At 40.7% G+C, this 17,693-nt stretch overlaps 1 protein-coding gene across 1 annotated transcript; it reads right to left on the bottom strand.

Moving 5' to 3' along the window:
- Window positions 1-618: 618 nt before the first annotated feature.
- Window positions 619-2,145, bottom strand: LOC127201804 (uncharacterized protein CXorf49 homolog). Its single transcript, XM_051160518.1, has one exon. It carries the CDS (start codon window positions 2,143-2,145, stop codon window positions 619-621), a length of 1,527 nt encoding a protein of 508 aa, XP_051016475.1.
- Window positions 2,146-17,693: the final 15,548 nt, after the last annotated feature.

Genomic DNA, 17,693 nt, shown 5'->3' with positions numbered 1-17,693 from the left:
GAGAAGGAAAGAGAAAAGTGTTAGCTGCCTGAATTCTTTACTTAGAATATTAAAAGGACACATAAGCATCTAGATTTATATTTGTATTTTCTCATCCGTCGTGCTAGCCTGTAAATAGATGTAGTCTCAAACAAGAGCAATTCCCTCTATGCCATTTAGGATGAGAGAGTGAAGTTTATCTGGAGAGCCATTGTGATTTCCTTGATGTGGGACCAAGGAAGCAAACAAACAAATCAAAACTTGAAGGCAAAAATAAAAACCAGTAGCTTGAAAAATTTACACAGAAGATTGAAGAGTAATACCCTTGACCTCGTTTTATCATTTTTCTTCATGTTCCATCCTAGGCTTCGTTCATACATAGACCAACTTTAAGAAGGCAGAAACAAACCAGCATTCTTTAGAGTTGTCTTTATTTACTTTATATCACAAAAATTTTATTTTTATTCTTAAAATGTACTTTAATTGGAAACTACTGTTAACTCAGAAAAGGGTGAGGGCAAAGCAAGAGGCAAAGAGGAGAGGAGACTCTGGAGGAAGAACCGGAAGGAAGTAACTGGGCTGCAGCACCCGGATCCACAGACACCAGCTGCTGGTCTTACAGACCCGTTGGGTTTCACTTCAAAGGGCCTGGAACTTCTCATTGCCAGCCTGCAGGGCAGACAGTTGTTTCTTGAGGTCCTCTATTTCCTTCTGTAACTCTGGACAACGGGGACAGCCCTGTGTTCCAGGTAGTTCCTCTGTCTCTGGGTCTGGGGTTGGGGGACTTCCGCATGGTTCCTGTTCACCGGAGGGTGCAGATCTCCTGGACGTGATGCCTTTCTGACTCAAGGGTAAGGACTGAGAGTTTCCTAGATCCTGGATACTTTGGGTGTTTATATCGCTACTGCTGAGTTCTTCCAGCATACTCTGGCAAGGTAGCTCCGCCCCATGCGTTGGAAGCTGAACCTGTGAGCAGGGGTCTCGCGTTGAGTCAGTGTCTTCTTTCACTACCAACTGTGATTCCCTTGTCCTCTTTGGCACAGATCTCTTCCCAGTGTAGAGGTTCTTGCACGGCTTAGGTCTCAGAGGTAACAGGGAGCATTTATTAGACCTCCCAGGCAGGCTAACACCAGAGATTGGGGGGAAGGTGGCTGGTTCTGCAGGAGCTGACTTCAGTCTCTGGCCCCATTGATGGAAGGCTTTCCCCAGAGTAACTGCCGAGGCATCCCACAGGGGTTTTTTCTTCTGGGCCATTTTCTTTCTAGGACTGGCCTTGGGTAGGACACCTGCCCCAGCCGCAACTTCTGGGTAGCTGGGCTTGCTTCCTCCCTTACCCCATAAGAGATTCTGCTTTTTCTTAGAGGAAAAGGCTTCTAGCTCTTTTGAGGCCTGCCTTTCCGTGCTAGAGGTGAGTCCCCGGGTAGTAGAAGTCAACAGGGAGGAGGGCATCCGGATGAAATTGTCCCTGGCCTGGACATTTGAGTGCCTGGCTAGGTCTCCAGTCTCTGCTTGGCCACTGGTCTTACCCTGACCCCCGTCTTTAAGACAAATGGTCACCCTCATCATCTGTACATCATTTAATTCATCTGTAAACTCCGGTTCGGAAGTGATGCGGTGAGTATCCTCGCCGATGACCACTCTAGTGGTATTCTTCCTCGGGGTCACCCAAGCCCTGCTTTGCTCCAGTGCCTTGGGGAAGAGAGCGGAAGCAGAGGTTGGCTTTGCCTCCTCAGAGCCCGAGGCCTGCGGACCTCTCTTGATGGAACCCACCTCTGTCTCAGCACAAACGCTCTCTGCGGATGGTTGTTCTTCGACTCCTGGTGTCTCTAGGTTGGTCAGTTGCTGCCCGATGGCCTCAGTCTCTACCCTGGGTTGGGAGAGGAAGTCCAAACCAACCATCTTCTCCTCCACTGGGGAACCTCGACTTTCTTCCTCGGGCCCTGGGGAATCCGGCCAGTTCTCACCGGCCCAAAGCACCGCCAACTTGTTCTCCGACACCTCCAGCTGGGACATCAATGGGAACTCGCTGCCTGTGGGGCCTGCGTGGCTGCCTTTCCCCTCGCTGCTCTCCGCAAGCCTTGGGACAAGGCTCAAACTCTTGGTATGGTCTCCACCCTCAACATAACAACCATCTCCTGGATCAGACTGCTCCTTGGGAGAGTTCATGTTGTCAGTCCCGGAAGTGGAAATAAAATTCCAGGAAGACCGTTGCTCTGCTCACGTAAGACGCAAGGCATAAGCCTTAAGAGGCGGGAAAACCTCCACAGAAGGTTGCGCTAGCTGGTCTGTCACCAGAATTTGATATGATGACATGTTTCCTCCTAAAATTTTAATTGCACCACCAAAAGAATCTACCGAGCTTTAGTAACACATTTTTATCACATTTGTGTATGACCAGACTTTAATGCTATAAAAAGCTCTCTCCCTCTCCACGCCCCACCCCCCGCCCTGCCATGTGTGTTTGCTAATATATATATATATTAGCATAGAGGGATTATGTAAAGTCAAACTCATGAACAGAGGAAAAAACATTTTTAGACAACCAAAAAAAAAAAAAATTTTTTTTTTGTCATAGGGTCATATACAGCCCAGGTTGTCCTCAAAGCTTCCTTTATATTCGTCACTGTGATCTTGAATACCAGATTGTTCCGCCTCCGTCTCTCAAGTGCTACTAGGATTATTGGTCCATGCTACTGTGTCTTGTAGTGCTGGAGATGGACTCAGGGCTTTGCTTATGCTTGGCAAGCATGCTACCAATGAGCTGCACTCCCCAGCCCTCAGAGAGACATCTTCGGTGCTTTAGATACACATTAGTAAACGGCTCCAAGAAGAGTTAACCTTAGAGTGGAGTGGAGCCATGGTCCTTACACTGTTTATTGTCCCGTTAGCAGGAGTGTCCAAACAAAGATCTCTTGGGCCATCCTCTTGCTGTGAGTTTAATATAATCCCTTGCTATTTTTTACTGGACTTGGGGAGGGGGCACTGTTTTCACTCTTTTCCCTTCTAAAGCCTTTCATTTACATACTTTTAAAAACACAAACTGAGTAACATTCATCTTCTTGAACGCTTTACAGTTCATTTAGAATGGGTTTGAAGCCATTTATATGGCTGACAGGCCAGGCCATTGACGAGCTAGTTTCTTCCCACCTTATGGTGAGCAGACTCCTCAAGGTCACCCTTTCTCAGCCACACTGATCTTACTTTAAAACATGCCAAGTTGATTCTCATAAAGTCCTTGTCACTTGTCCTTTGTTGCCTTGCCTACCCATCTTCTTTCAGAGATGTACACAGTCTGGTCTTCCTTATTTTTTAGAATTCAAATCAAGTGACACTTCTTTGGAGCCCCTTCCTGATCGTTGTGGCTAGTAGCCCCCTCTCTCCCAGTTGGTGGGTCTTCTTTATCCCCTACAGTGCTTTGCTTTCTTTATAGCAATTCTTACTCCCGTTTCTTTCTTATATGCCCTGCTTTCTGAACTGAGCACTGGAATGTGGATTCAGTCAGGTTAAGAACTGCATCTAAGCCACAGACTGCAATTATTCTACTTAGAGTTGTTCAACTGTATTATGGCTGTAACCAAATATTGTCATTTGAATGAATGGGCCCTAGAAGGCAGGTTACCATTATTTTTTTATTTTTTATTTATTTTTCTTTTTTCTTTTTTTTCTTTTTCAGGTTACCATTTTTATTGCAAAAGTAGTTTGGATAATTCTAAAACAATCTCCACGTTCAATATTTCTTTTGCACATGCTAAATTATAGGCTTCTGAAAGTGAAATCTAGAATGTAGACAAAAATTGTCGACATTGGGCGTCATAAACAGTCACCTCCTGGGTTTTAGTGTTTTGCTTACTTAGGTTTCTTCCCTGCCTAATGTTTTCTTTATATCCTTTTCTGAGCATAGCCTCGAATTGAACACTAAGAAAAAAAAATGAAAGAAGTGTTTGAAATAGATCTCACCTTTTAACAACACATAGTTCAGTTGTGAAACAAACAAATGTGTTGATGTGCAGGCATTTTTCTACCAACACACAAAATAATTCAGTAGGATGACTGGAGTAAAATGGAAACACAAGTAATAATAAAAATGTCTGAAGTATTTTAAGTATTATCAATTAACTCATTTGTATTCCTCCTCCCAGAACACATAGGGAAACTCTACTATTTTATTTTTCATTTTTATTTTTTTAACTTTTATCGAATGTCTATGATTTATACATCATGCACCAAAATCCCTCTCCTCCCCCCAGTAAAATAAAACAAACAGACAAATATTTTATTTTTTATAACTTCTTTGTTTTTATCTTTTATTACTTTAAAATGAAAACGAAAAAGAAGAACAGTTTATTAAATGCTTTAAATAAATAAATGTTCAATTCTCATAGCAACCATATGTGTTGGCAACTATTATCCTCATCTTTAAGAACAGGAAACTCAGACTCACATGGGAACTTGCCTGAGACTACAGAGTTATCGACTGGGAAAGCGTTTATCTAAAGCCTGTGTTTGAGATCATCATCATACGTTAATAACATTTTGGATATAAGATAACATGGACCTATTTAAGTAATTTCCAGATTGTTTCAAAGCTAAGTCAGACTAGAAAAGGTACTTGAGCTAGGAACACAATGCGAATAAAATCTATCCATTGCAAAAGTGAAATGAAATCATTTAGTTAAGCCTGTGAAATAGAAACATCTAGAATATTCTCAGTCAGGGTTTATTTATAACTAGGGTAGTTTAAAGATGTCAGCCAGTTTAATATGTACCCCTTTGTTGAGATAAATAGCCACGAACAGTCCCACAGCTTCTAAGTCACGGCTTGAGTGTCCTTTCATCCCCCTTTCCTCTGCTTCATCTTTTCCCCCTTCATTTATTCTGCACAATTGACAGTCTAATCTTTGCCACACACATCCACAGATCTTCATTTAATTTATACACATTTGGGAAACACTTCATACATATTTGGAGAATTGTATAATCTTGATTAAAACAAATACATTGTATGGAGTTGGGGCATATTATTTTGAGAAACAAACATAGAATATCATTATCACTCATCTGGTGTTTCTCCACATTATGTTAACCGAGCATTTTTATAAACCACAGCTTTTTCAAAGGATGTCTGACCCCAGTATATGTTTTTTTTTGTAATTTTTATTAAATTATACTTGTTACATCTCAATGGTTATCCCATCCCTTGTATCCTCCCATTCTTCCCTTCCTCCCGTTTTCCCCTTATTCCCCTCCCCTATGACTGTTCCTGAGGGGGATTTCCTCCCCCTGTATATGCTCATAGGGTATCAAGTCTCTTCTTGGTAACCTGCTATCCTTCCTCTGAGTGCCACCAGGTCTCCCCCTCCAGGGGACAAGGTCAAATATGAGGCAGCAGAGTTCATGTGAAAGTCATATCCCACTCTCCACTCAACTGTGGAGAATGTCCTGTTCATTGGCTAGATCTGGGTAGGGGTTTAAAGTTTACTGCCTGTATTGTCCTTGGCTGGTGCCTTAGTTTGAGCGGGACCCCTGGGCCCAAATCTGCCTATCATAATGTTCTACTTGTAGGTTTCTAGGACCCCCTGGATCCTTCTACTTTGCTATTCTCCATGCTTCTCTCATCTAGAGTCCCAATAGGATGTCCTCCCCTCTGTCCCAGTTTCCTGTTAAATGTTATGATAATATCATGATAGACAAAGCTTAAAATGATCTAGATGATGCTTATGAGGAGGGTTAGTTTTTGCCAACACAAATCTAGAGATCTGTGGGAAGATGGAGTCTCAATTGAGGAACTAGCTGCATCAGGTTGGGCCATATGCATGACTGTGGATTATTTTCTTGGTTTCTTGCTGATGTATGGAGCCCAATCCACTGTGGTCAGTGCTACAGGTGGGCTGGACTGTGTAAGAAGGATAGCCGAGCAAACCAGTGGACACAAGCCAGTAAGTAGCATTCTGCTATGGTCTTTGCTTGAGCTCTGGTCTCTAGTTTCTTGTCTTGGGTTCTTCCTCTGTCTAGTCTCAAAAAGGAAGTAGAGCCTATGAGTTGAAATGAACCCCTTTCCTCTCCAAGTTGCTTTTGGTAATGTTATTTATCATGGCAACAGAGGAGTAAACAAAGGTATACTCTTACCTTCTGGAGAAAGTGTACTCACTTGAGATGAATTACTTGTTTCTAATGTTACATGAGAAGGTATTATCCATCAGATGAATTCGGTATTGTCATTCTCGTTTCACACACAAGGAAATTACAGTTCAAAGAAGTCAGATACATGGCTAAAATTATGAATAAGTTATTATGTGAACAGAATACAAATGAAGGAATAGGGCGTTATACTACCAGAATATTTGATTATATGAGAAATAGTATTATTTGGTAGATAATATGAAGTGATACAGTTGTCAGAGTAATCATAAAATGAAACATTTTCCCAAGAAGTGAAAACTACATGGGCGGGTGCTATGTACTTTAAAATTCAGGAGACACAGGTTTCCATAGTCTACATTTAGTAATTTTCTGTAAATGTTGTATATGTGGTCCATGCACTGTGATGGTTCTGAATATCTCAGCAAGCAGGTGCTGGTACCATAATAAGGACTTTACATGCATGGATGCCATGTTTAGATGTTGAAATATGCTAACAATACATACAGTTTTCATGAAGGAATCCCAGGCTCACAAGATTGGGAATTAAAATCTACCATGGCTCCCTATTAGAAGCCAGGGCCTCTTCATGGACATAGATAATACCGATGCCACCAAATTTCTTGTTTGGAAACTGGAGCAAATGTGGCAACTATACCTGTCCAACACTGCAGTCCCCGTGTGTTCTCGCAGTCCTCTCTGAACTCTGTATCTGGGGAGTTTCCTATGACAGGGTGTATCTTGCATGTGACATGCATGCCACAGTACTCATTGCCTTCCAACATCAGACTGAAAAGAAGAGAATGTTTCTAGTCAGCGCCATGTGAGACCACAGTTTCCACTGTCAACTGGGTTTGTTTTATGCAGTTGCATACAGCATGAAGCTTACATAGAAGTTGGATCAGTGATTGGCTCACAGGTCACATGACCATTGTCATCAGGTATATTTACCACAACTTACTCTAGGTAGATTAAGAACATAAAAATTTCCTGAAAGGGATCATGCAGCTTGGAAGACCGTCATTCTTCTGAATGGGGAACCCATTTTACACGCACACACACACACACACAAGACAGAGAGACAGAGACATAGAGATAAAGAAAGAGAGGTTATAAAATAGTATGCTTCCTTATGGCTTTCAAACGTTCTTGGGGTTAGTTATCTCTCTCTTGTCCTCCCTCTATCCTCCCTTATAATAACTTAACCCCTCCCAGTTGTTCCCCTTTTTCCCTTTTGCAGCATATAGACATGAGATTGGGAGCAGGTGCTCTGATGAGGCACATCAGGAAGGAGTTGAAGGGAGGGCTGTGTGGAGGGAGTGTAAGATCAAAATACATCGCATATTTAAATGAAACTCAATATATAAAAACATAGTTTAAAAGTGGTCTCATGGAGTTTATAAAATATCTGAGACCGTCAGGAAATCAGGATTGGGATGTATGTAGCCAGAAAAGAAAAAGGCTATGGAGACTGCTGCTGCAATCAGTGACCAAAGACCTTTCCGCTTTCACAGGTGTTCATCAACAGAGGCACCGGCTCTCCATCTCTGCTACCTTGGAAGTCCACTTGACACTCCACAGCTTTTCTGGAAGTGTGGTTGGTATGGCAGTGTCTGTCATTATCCTCTTACAAATATACTGCCATCCAGATGTGATGATGCAGCTGCAGTTGCTTTGAGCTTCATTTGCAAAGAACTCAGGATGCGTTTATTGGTTCTCTTTTGGATGGAGAGGCTCAATTGTTGACAATTTCCATATACACTGAGCCACTTAGAGCTTTCCATCATGGAATGTGGACTGGTATGACAGTGGCTAGTAAATTTAGAGGACGGGTCTGGGAAAGACAATAAATCAAGGGGAAAATGCTTAGCCCATATGACCTGCTCTTAGTCAGTCTTGAGGGGCCACATTGTTTACTCTCAGTGGGAGAGTGAGAGAAAGGAGAAAGGGAGCTGGAGGGGTCAAGGACACCATAAGAAGACCAGCATAAACTAACCTGGCCCCTTAGGGATCAGAGAGATTGATCCACCAACCAAAGAGCTTGCATGGGCTGGATCTACACATATGTAACAGATGTGCAGCACGGTCATCATGTGGGTCCTCTAACAATGGGAGTAGGGGCTGTCTCTGTATCTGTTGCCTGCCTTTGGATCCCTTCCCCTCTCTGGACTGCCTTTTCAGGCCTCAGTGGGAGAGGATGTGCTTAGCGCTGCTGGAATGTGAGGTGCTAGGGTGGGTTGGTACCCCTTGGGAGCCTCCCCTTCTCTGAGAAGGAGAGGGACATAGGGTGAGGAGGTGTGAGGTAAGATTGGAAGGAGAGGAGGCAGGGGATTGGGATCAGGCTGTAAAGTGATTAAATAAATAAAGTGAGTCAGATATGAAATGGGCATGCTATCCAGTTGGGAGGGAGTGGAAAAATTCTGTAGACGTAAAGGTAGACATAGTAACTATGTCTAAAGACAGTTTGTAAGGGAGAAACAAGCAAAAAGTAGGATCTGTGCAAAATGTTTCCATGTATCTCTGGGACAAATGACAGACACCTCAGCATTTGGGATTGTCAATTGGAGTGAAATTAGTTTAAATTAATCAAACAGTTCTGATGAAATTTCCTGATGTTTAATTTGGTTCTTGTGTTTTTGAACTAACTGATGGCTTTCGGAATGAAATTGAATCTCAAAGGAAATGTGTGAATAGGTGTGGAACTGCATGAGGCTGATGGAAATAGATTGTTAAAAATCACTTCAGAAGCACATCAGCAGCTTTCCTGGAGCTTGCTTTGATAGCCTCATCAAAGCCACATACTGACCAGCAAATAACAAAATATGAGAATGCTTGAGTTCTCTGTTAATGGCCATCAACTTGTTGATTCTAAGTGCAGTTCTCCTCAGTGTCAGGGCATTTGCTTTCTTGAGAGTAATAGAAGTGAGATGACCTGGGTAAATTCGTAAGACAGAGACCTGGGCCCCATGCAGAGTACACATTAGTCTTTTCATTTTACCTGTGCTTCTGCGGAATAAAATTAATAGTGAAAGAAGTCACTTATAGTGTGGATCTAGAATATTTCCCAAAGGTTCATCGATTAAAGGCTTGTTCTTCACTATAGTGCTATTGGGAAGTGGTTAAACTTTAAGAGGTGGAATCTAGTGGCAGCCTATAAGCTGGAGATTATGGGAAGTCGGTCTGGTTCTCTTCCCATCTATCACTTCCTGTCCTTGAGATGAACAGTCTTGCTTACCCACATACTACTGTCGTGATATTCAACCACAGACCTCCATCAATAGGCTTAAACTTTAAAAACCATGGACCAGAATAAGTCTTTTCTTCTTGTTTACGTTCTTACTTTTTTGTTACAGTGACAGAAAGCGAAGAGATATTATCTCAGTCTTGTATAGAGCATGGCCTCATACCCAGTAATTACACTCTATTACTTATTGAATGTTTAAGAGAGATGGGCATTCACATAACAAAACCAGGGAGTTGTTGGCCCTTCTCAGAATGACAAATCAAGTAGCGATCAAATAGGTACATATGTGAATTGAAAACCAGGATGAATATATTAAGATGAGGTACTTTATGGCAATACTATTTAACCTATTGTTGGTGAATGTATCAGGAAATGACCAGATGGAGAAAGCAAAAAGAAATTTCAGACAAAGGGAACTGCATGTGCAAAGGATGAGTGGCTAGACATAGCACGGGGAGGATAAGGAATCAACATTGTTCATGTGGCCAGAACTAAGGGAACAGACATGCATGTGTGTATAAGGTGAAATGAGAGGAATGTGATTGCACATGGATAGAATATGATGGCTGGAGAAGTATGCAGGTGCATAGTCACCAAATATCTTGTATTTAAGTACGATGGACAGATGTTTAAATGTACTAAGTGGTTGGATATCTTGATATTTTCTTCTTTTTTCTTTACAATACTGCTATATTGCTCTACATGAAAGTATCTATGGTTGAGCTTCTGGGGCTTATCTGAGCTCTCACTGGGATATGCATCGAAAGGTGACTACAGGGAGATCCTTGGTGTCTGTTCTGTTACACATTTCAACAAGGCAGGAGGCAGAAGCAAGAGGCAGGAGGCAGGAGGCAGGAGGCAGGAGGCAGAGGCAGAAGCAAGGGTCAAGGGTCAGGGGACAGAGGCAGAGGCAAGTTTGAAGGTTCCAAAGAAGCCACATTCCACTGCCATAATCTTCTGAGTACCGTCATAGACTATGGTCATAGTTCATTATGTTGTGGTAAGTTCACAAAGTTCGTTGTCTTCAGTCTCTGTTTCTTGCCTGTGACTATCTTAGGGGGTAGAAATGAAACAGGCTTCATACAGTCTCATACATTTAACTACATCCTCCCGAACCTTGGCTGTACCTTTATATGGCTGGGAACCTTAACACCTAACAAGACACTAACTTGCATCTTTTCTCCAGCTCTGAGAACAATTCGCCACTAGAATGCCAGTTCTGGAGTGAACTGTGACTCCAGGTTGGGTAACTGTGGCTCTACATGTACATGTGAATACCTTGTAGAGTATGCACATAGCACACTTTTGTGCATGTGCCAGTACTAGACAGACCTAGTAGTACATATCAAAGGCATGTTGTGGGAGATCAGGCCTGGGACGAGGGAAGACAAGCTTTAGAAAATCTTTCCCTCTCTGATCAAGTAATGAAAAAAGTTAAGCATTCAATATTATTATTGTTGTTGCTGTTACTATTGTGTGTGCATGTGTGAATATATACATGTGTGTGTGCATGTTTATGTGTGTGTGTGGGGGGATATGTGAGTGCTGCAGGGATCTATGTGCCATGGTGTGCCTATGTGCCTATGGAGATCAGAAGAGAATTTTTGGAAGCTGGCTCTCCCTCATCATGGGATCTCAGGATTGAACTCAGATCATCAAGCTTTACTTGACAAGTGATTTTACTTTTTGAACCAACTTGGTGGCCTGGATCAACTAATTTAACTCCAACATAACTCAACAAGATTGGCAATAATACATTGCTGCTTTTATTTAAATAAATGAAAACCCACATGCCTTTGGCCTTTGGTGAAATAGTTATTTCATTTAAAGCTACTTAGACTAAAATCCACAGGACTCCATATAAGATTGCTTAAGCAAACAAGAACTTTTATGTAAAGACTAAGAAACAATGTGACAAATTGATTAACTCACTACTCATTTCACAAATTTTTACCTTTATCATGTTATGGAGTCTATGATAGGGTCTGGATATAAAATGATAACCAAACACACAGAGATCTTCACACATCCTGCAGGTTAGGAAGCTAGAGAGACTGTCCAGCGAATCACACACACACACACACACACACACACACACACACACACACAGAGAGACACACACACACACACACACACACACACACACACACACACACACAGAGTAAAAATTGAGTTGTGTACTTACTAGCCACAAACAGGATTTTTTGAAGGCCCATGTATGGTGGAGCTGGCTTGCACAATATCAGATGTGACACTAAAAGAATTAAGCCGATGAGGATGGGAAGAAAGAGAGCTCTATGCTGAGGAAATAGCTTCCCTTTAAAGACCTTTGGGCAACTGCCAAGGACAAAGAAGGAGAGAATGATAGGAAAGAGCAAGAAGCAACTTGTGGAGAAAGGAAAAAGAAGTTAAGGACAAACCCTTGTGGGGACCTGTGTGCAGCATTGAGGGCACTCGTCTTCATCCTGGGAAGGTGAGTGATCATGGAGGGTTTTAGGCAAGCAGGAATCACTTTCCCAGCTGAGGGTGTGTATTGGGCAAAAGCAAAGGGTGGGAGAGATCAAGTCAAGCTCTGCATAGAGAATAGGAGACCATGATTCAGAGGAAGAGACCTATTATGAGGGATGCATCTCACATTAACTGTGGGAACCAGTGCAAAGGGCTCAGCAGAACTGGTCTGTGCATTCAGTGTGTTGTGCATCAGAAGGGCTGGGAGTGCATTCAAACTGAGGAGGGCTTGTGACTCATATCCATCTAGTGCAGAGATTCTCAACCTTCCTAATGCTGCATCTCTTTTAATAAGTTCCTCCTGTGTGGAGACCCTCAACCATGACATTATCTTTGTTGCTAGTTTATAACTGTAATTTTGCTACTCTTATGAATCACAATGTAAGCGTTTTGGGCAATAGAGGTTTGCCAAAGGGGTTGTAACCTGCAGCTTGAGAGCCACTGATCTAGTACCACCTCTATTGGACACGTGGTGCGTAGGAGAGGCTGGTCCCTTGTCTAAGCAGTTGCGTTACACCTGGCTCAGAATCTGCAGATGATGAAGCAAAAAGTCTGGAAGAACTGTAAGATCTGCAAGTCAGCTTGCCTCTCCATACTCATCAAGTGAGTCTGGGAACTGGCTCAAAGAACAGGGGCTTCACCTGCCTCCATACCAGTCTTAGAACCCAGCAGCTGCTAATTTCCTTTTATCCTCCAAAGGTCTTTTATTTTCTCTCTAGTCAGCTCTAACTCAGACCAGGACAGAGAAGAAGATGTGGAGAAACACCACTCACCACAGCTGGGTTGTCATAGTAATGAACAACCATAGGTGTTTTGCCTTATTCAGGGACAGAGGTAATGGGTGGTTCAGATTATTAAGTTCTGGGGAGTGAGCTAATATATTTAAAAAGTTCCGTCCAGTTATTTTTACACCGTCTTTCAGTTTGGTACAAGTGTTGCTTTTTCATCATTAGGTTCAGGCAATGCATGCGGTATTTATCTAGACTGGCAGAGAATTGGCTCTGGTCCCACACAGTCATTTGTTAGAATGGTCCTGGTATCATTCTTTTTCCCTTTTGTGAATGATGTCAGTTTTGGCTGTTGTGGTGTGATGGTGTAATACAGTTTTTTATACTGTAAAGAAACTATATTTCCTTCGTATAAGTAATAAGCATTAATTAATCTAATGGATGAGTAGCTTAAAAAGTAAATAATGGGGGAATAATATGCAACTATGTATATGTCAACTAATAGGACTGTGTATTTTCCTTTGATTATTTAGTGCTAGCTTTCATCTTAAAATGTCTTTAGAATAATAGAATACTGAAATACAGAGCTAAGCAAAGTCATAGGTAATTCATCAGAATTCCACAAATATCATCTTAGTAGCCACAGTACAGTGACTAAACCCAAAGGGATATAAGACAGCGTAGTATATGCACTCCCTATATACAGGCCTCACCTCACACAAATCTCATCAATAACACTAATTATTTTTCCAGTTGAATTTAGGATCACATAATACAATTATTATCAAATCTTCTTAGTTTCTATGGCAATTTCTGAATAGGTTTCTTTTGCAGACCTGACACACTTGGAGAGTGAAACCTTTCTTCTTTTCTAGAATGCTCTTCAATCTGGTCTGTCTGTGATTTTCTTATAATCAGATTCAAGTTATGCATTTTTCACTGTGTTAGTAGACAATGATTTCTAAATACTAATTTTGATTATTTTGTTAAAATGGTAGCTGCCATGTTTCTCCCCTGTGTAATAACTATTTTTAATAATGAATGAGTATTACTGAGAGATATTTTGAGGCTGTATTACTTCTTACCTTGTTAGTCATAACATTTACACCCACTCATCTTATTCATAGATAATTGTGGCCTAAAACAATTAATGTGGAAATATGTAGCACACTGAGTTTCTATTTCCTTTATCCCTTCTATGCTCATTTTTGGAATTTTACATGAAAGAAGAGTTTTTATTCATTTTTTTTAAAAAGATACATTTTAAACTTATTCTTTGAGAATTCCATACTAACCTACAATACGTTTTGATCCTCCACTATTCCTTTTATTTCTCTTTCTTCCACATGAGGATTCTCTCCTAAATTCCAATCCTATTTTTGAACCTACTGAGTCCTATTAGTTGTGTCCTTATGCACATGGGTGTAGGGTTATCCACTGGCGCATGGACAACCTACCAGGGGCCACATCCCTGAAAAACAAAACAAAACAAAACAAAACTCTTCCTCCAGCAGCCATCAACTGCTGTTATCTCCTTATTTCTGAGTGAGACTTTGTGAACCTTCATCTATCCATACCAAAATTTTGACTAGCTTGATGTTATTAATGTCTTCTGCAAGTATGTACACTGATTCAAGGAGGCAAAGAAGTTATGAGGGTAACCAGCCTTTGACTGGGCTTAAAGCTTTCTTCACAGGATGGAAACTCATGCTTGGTACTGTACACCTGGTCATGAATCTTTGGCTATAGAGGTTTCATGTCTTAGGGGAGAACCTATTTCTATTATGTTGCTGGTAGACACAGCATCCAACTGTTTTCTAAGCACTTATCTATCCCTCTAACTTCCTTATTCTATTACTTATTTCTAAGTGTGGGATGAAGGCATATTATTTCTTGTTATACTGATGAGAATCCTTCTGACAAAGTTTTGGGTCTAGGGAGTCCCATTAAATCTGGTTTCTGTTTGTTTGTTTGTTTGTTTTTCTGGTAATTTTTGAACAGAGTTTTGCTTTGTGGAAACACAAGCTACCCCAGCCTCATCTTGTCATTTTTCCTGCCCCAAACCGTAACCATTCCCCAAAGGCATGCAGAATGGCATTTGAAAACCAAGTGCTTCTCTTTGGTATTAGGGTGTCATGACTCCAATCCTCTCACTGGAAAGAGTTGAATGCATTTACATACCCACATATCTGCATGCACTTTTGAGAGTGTTAATTTAGACTGATATTTCTAATTCCAGTCCAACACCACAAGATTCAGGATAACCTTTCCTTATTTATAACTCCTGTCCCCAACTGTAAGAAACATGACTCTAGTCATCTATACAAGATGATTAGTCTCCACATGGAGAATAAGCTGCCTATTGGCTACATCTGAAACCCTCTTCAAGGACCCAAAGCATGGTCCTTCATTGGTGCATCAGTCTCTGCAAGCCCCCCTGGTCTCAGATTTATTGACTTTGTTGGTCTTCCTGTGGAGCTCCTGTCCCCTCCAGGTCCTTTCCCCTAAGTCTATTCCTTCACTCTTTCATAAGACTCCCTGTGCTCTGCCTAAAATTTGCTGTGAGTCTCAGCATTTGCTTTGATTGCTTGCTGGGTAGAGTCTTTCAGAGACCATCTATGGTAGACTCCATTCCGATTCCCTCTCTTTAACTATTTCCAGTATCTATTCTATTTGCCCTTCTGAATGTATTCTCACTAGGGTCCTCCTTCTTACTTAGCTCCTTTAGGTCGGTAGATTGTAGTATTGTTATCCTGTATTATGTGGCTAATGCCTGTGTATAAGTAAGTATATACCATCTGTGTCCTTCTGGATCTGGGTTAAGAATAAAGATAAAAAAGAATAAGATAAAAAAACTCAAGTAACAGCACATGCTGGTGAGGATTTGGACAAAGGAGAACACTCCTCTATTTTTGGTGGGAGTACAAACTAGTACAATCACTTTGGAAATCAATCTGGTGCTTTCTCTGAAAATTAAGAACAGCTCTATCTCAGGCCCCAGCTATACCACTCCTGGGCATATAACAAAAAGATGCCCCACTGTACGACAAGGATGTTTACTTAACTATGTTTATAGCAGCTTTACTCATAATAGCCAAAAACCGGAAACAACCCAGATGTCCCTCAACTGAAGAATGGATAAAGAAACTATGGTACATCTACACAATGGAATACTATTCAGATATTAAAAACAAGGGCATCATGAAATTTTCAGGCAAATGGATAGATTAATTGAAGATCACCCTGAGGGAGGTCACCCAGACCCAGAAAATAGAACTTCTTAACTAGGGAACAACATCGTGTATAGTTCTTTTGTCTTTAACATGAGAGATCATAGTCAATACTTACTTTAATACTATTAAAACCCATGCAGTATTCCTACAACCCCCCTAGTAACTAAGGCATGATATTTCCATACACTTCTTTAATATTAGAATGCATAAACTGCTTACTTTAAAAAACCATATTAAGCCTAAATCTGTGCCTTGACTAGGTTTGTTGGCAGGAAATTCAGTCACATTCATTATTAGGGTTTCCTTTCCCCATACCAGGGTTTTATAGGAGTTTAGTAATCTTAATGTAGGAAGAGATTTCGAAGGATGTCACTCATGTTGACGAATCACACAGCATAGACACTAGACATTTTGTGTGCCCGGGGATCCTGACGTTTATAACTTTTCTCTCCCAGAATGCATTGTGTAGCTGACCACTTTCGGAGTCTCAGCTGAGGATTCCTGAATTCTGCGCTAGTCTCAGTGTTGTGACTATTCTACCTTGTGTTATGGCCACAAGTGAAACATAGGACTTATATAGGACTTATATGGAGGGATAACCATATGGTTGATCGTTCCACAGATAGCAGATGCTATCTTTTTAGGCCAAATTCAATTTTTAGGCTTTACTTCGATTTTACCACTGGGAGCCTAGATCTTCCTTAGTAGTAAGACACCACTCTCAGGGCTCAGGGCAGACCTCTTAAGGTATTCCCAGGCTGCATCACTTCCTGTCTTTGCATGTCCACACTTCATCTTCTTTTCAGTGTCCAGAATTATTCTCAGCTTGTGAGAAAGTTTCCATTTTCTTGTCCTTTGATATGCAAGTTCCTTTTTTTCTTGGCTATTATTTTTTTTTTCTCTATCACCATTTTATTGTTGGCTGTCAAGCCAGTGGGTTCAATCTATCATGTTGAGTCAGAATCACTGGACATAAATCATACAGAAACCTAAGACATTTTTTGAGACATTTCACTTGAAAATTGCCTTTGGGCTTTTTATAATTCAAACAAAAATGTCAAATTTATATTCTAGTTGCTTAATTCTAAACCAAAACTATTAAATTTAATTCATTAGAGAACTATTAATTTTTGTTATTTATTTTTTATGTTATTATATATTTTTATTTAAATTTTAAAAAATTAAAATGGAATCACATTACTTCTTCCTTCTCTTCCCTCCTTTTAATCTCTTTCAGTTCCCCTACTTCCAACCTCCCTCATGCTTTCTTCTTTGTTTTTGATCAAATTAATGGCCTTTTTTACTGTGATTAGTATTGTTACATATATATGTGCATAAACATATACATACAAGCTGCTGAGTCCATTTATTGTGCTTTATGCACATATGATTTCAGGGCTGACAAATTAGAGGACTCATCCCTGTGAGAGGCTAATTTTCCCTCTCTCAGCAACACCAGAGACAACAAGATGGCTAAAGTCCAATGTAAGAACACAATTAACATGAGCCAGTGAAATGTGACATCACCAGAACCCAGCTATACTACTGCAACAAGCCCTGTAAACCCTGACACAGCTGAAGCAAAAACAAAACAACAACAACAAAAAGATTACTTTAAATCCAAACTTATAGAGACAGTAGAGGCCTTAAAAGAGAGTTATGAACAAACCTCTTAAAGAAATGCAAGAAAATTAAATCAAACAGGCAATGAAAATGAATAAACTCCTTAATTAAATGTAGGAAAATATAATTAATCAAGTGAAGGAAATGAATAAAACTGTCCAACATGAAAATTGAAATAGAAGCAATAAAAAAAAAAAAAAAAAAAAACACAAAATGAGGCAATCCTGGAGATGGAAAACC

This window comes from Acomys russatus, chromosome 17 (genome assembly GCF_903995435.1).
Source record: "Acomys russatus chromosome 17, mAcoRus1.1, whole genome shotgun sequence".
Classification (NCBI taxonomy): Eukaryota; Metazoa; Chordata; class Mammalia; order Rodentia; family Muridae; genus Acomys; species Acomys russatus.
This window is presented reverse-complemented; position numbering and strand designations above follow the sequence as displayed.

What these genes read in the sequence shown, in the direction of transcription:
- LOC127201804 (XM_051160518.1), bottom strand. Translation starts at nt 2,145, where the DNA reads ATGAACTCTCCCAAGGAGCAGTCTGATCCAGGAGATGGTTGTTATGTT.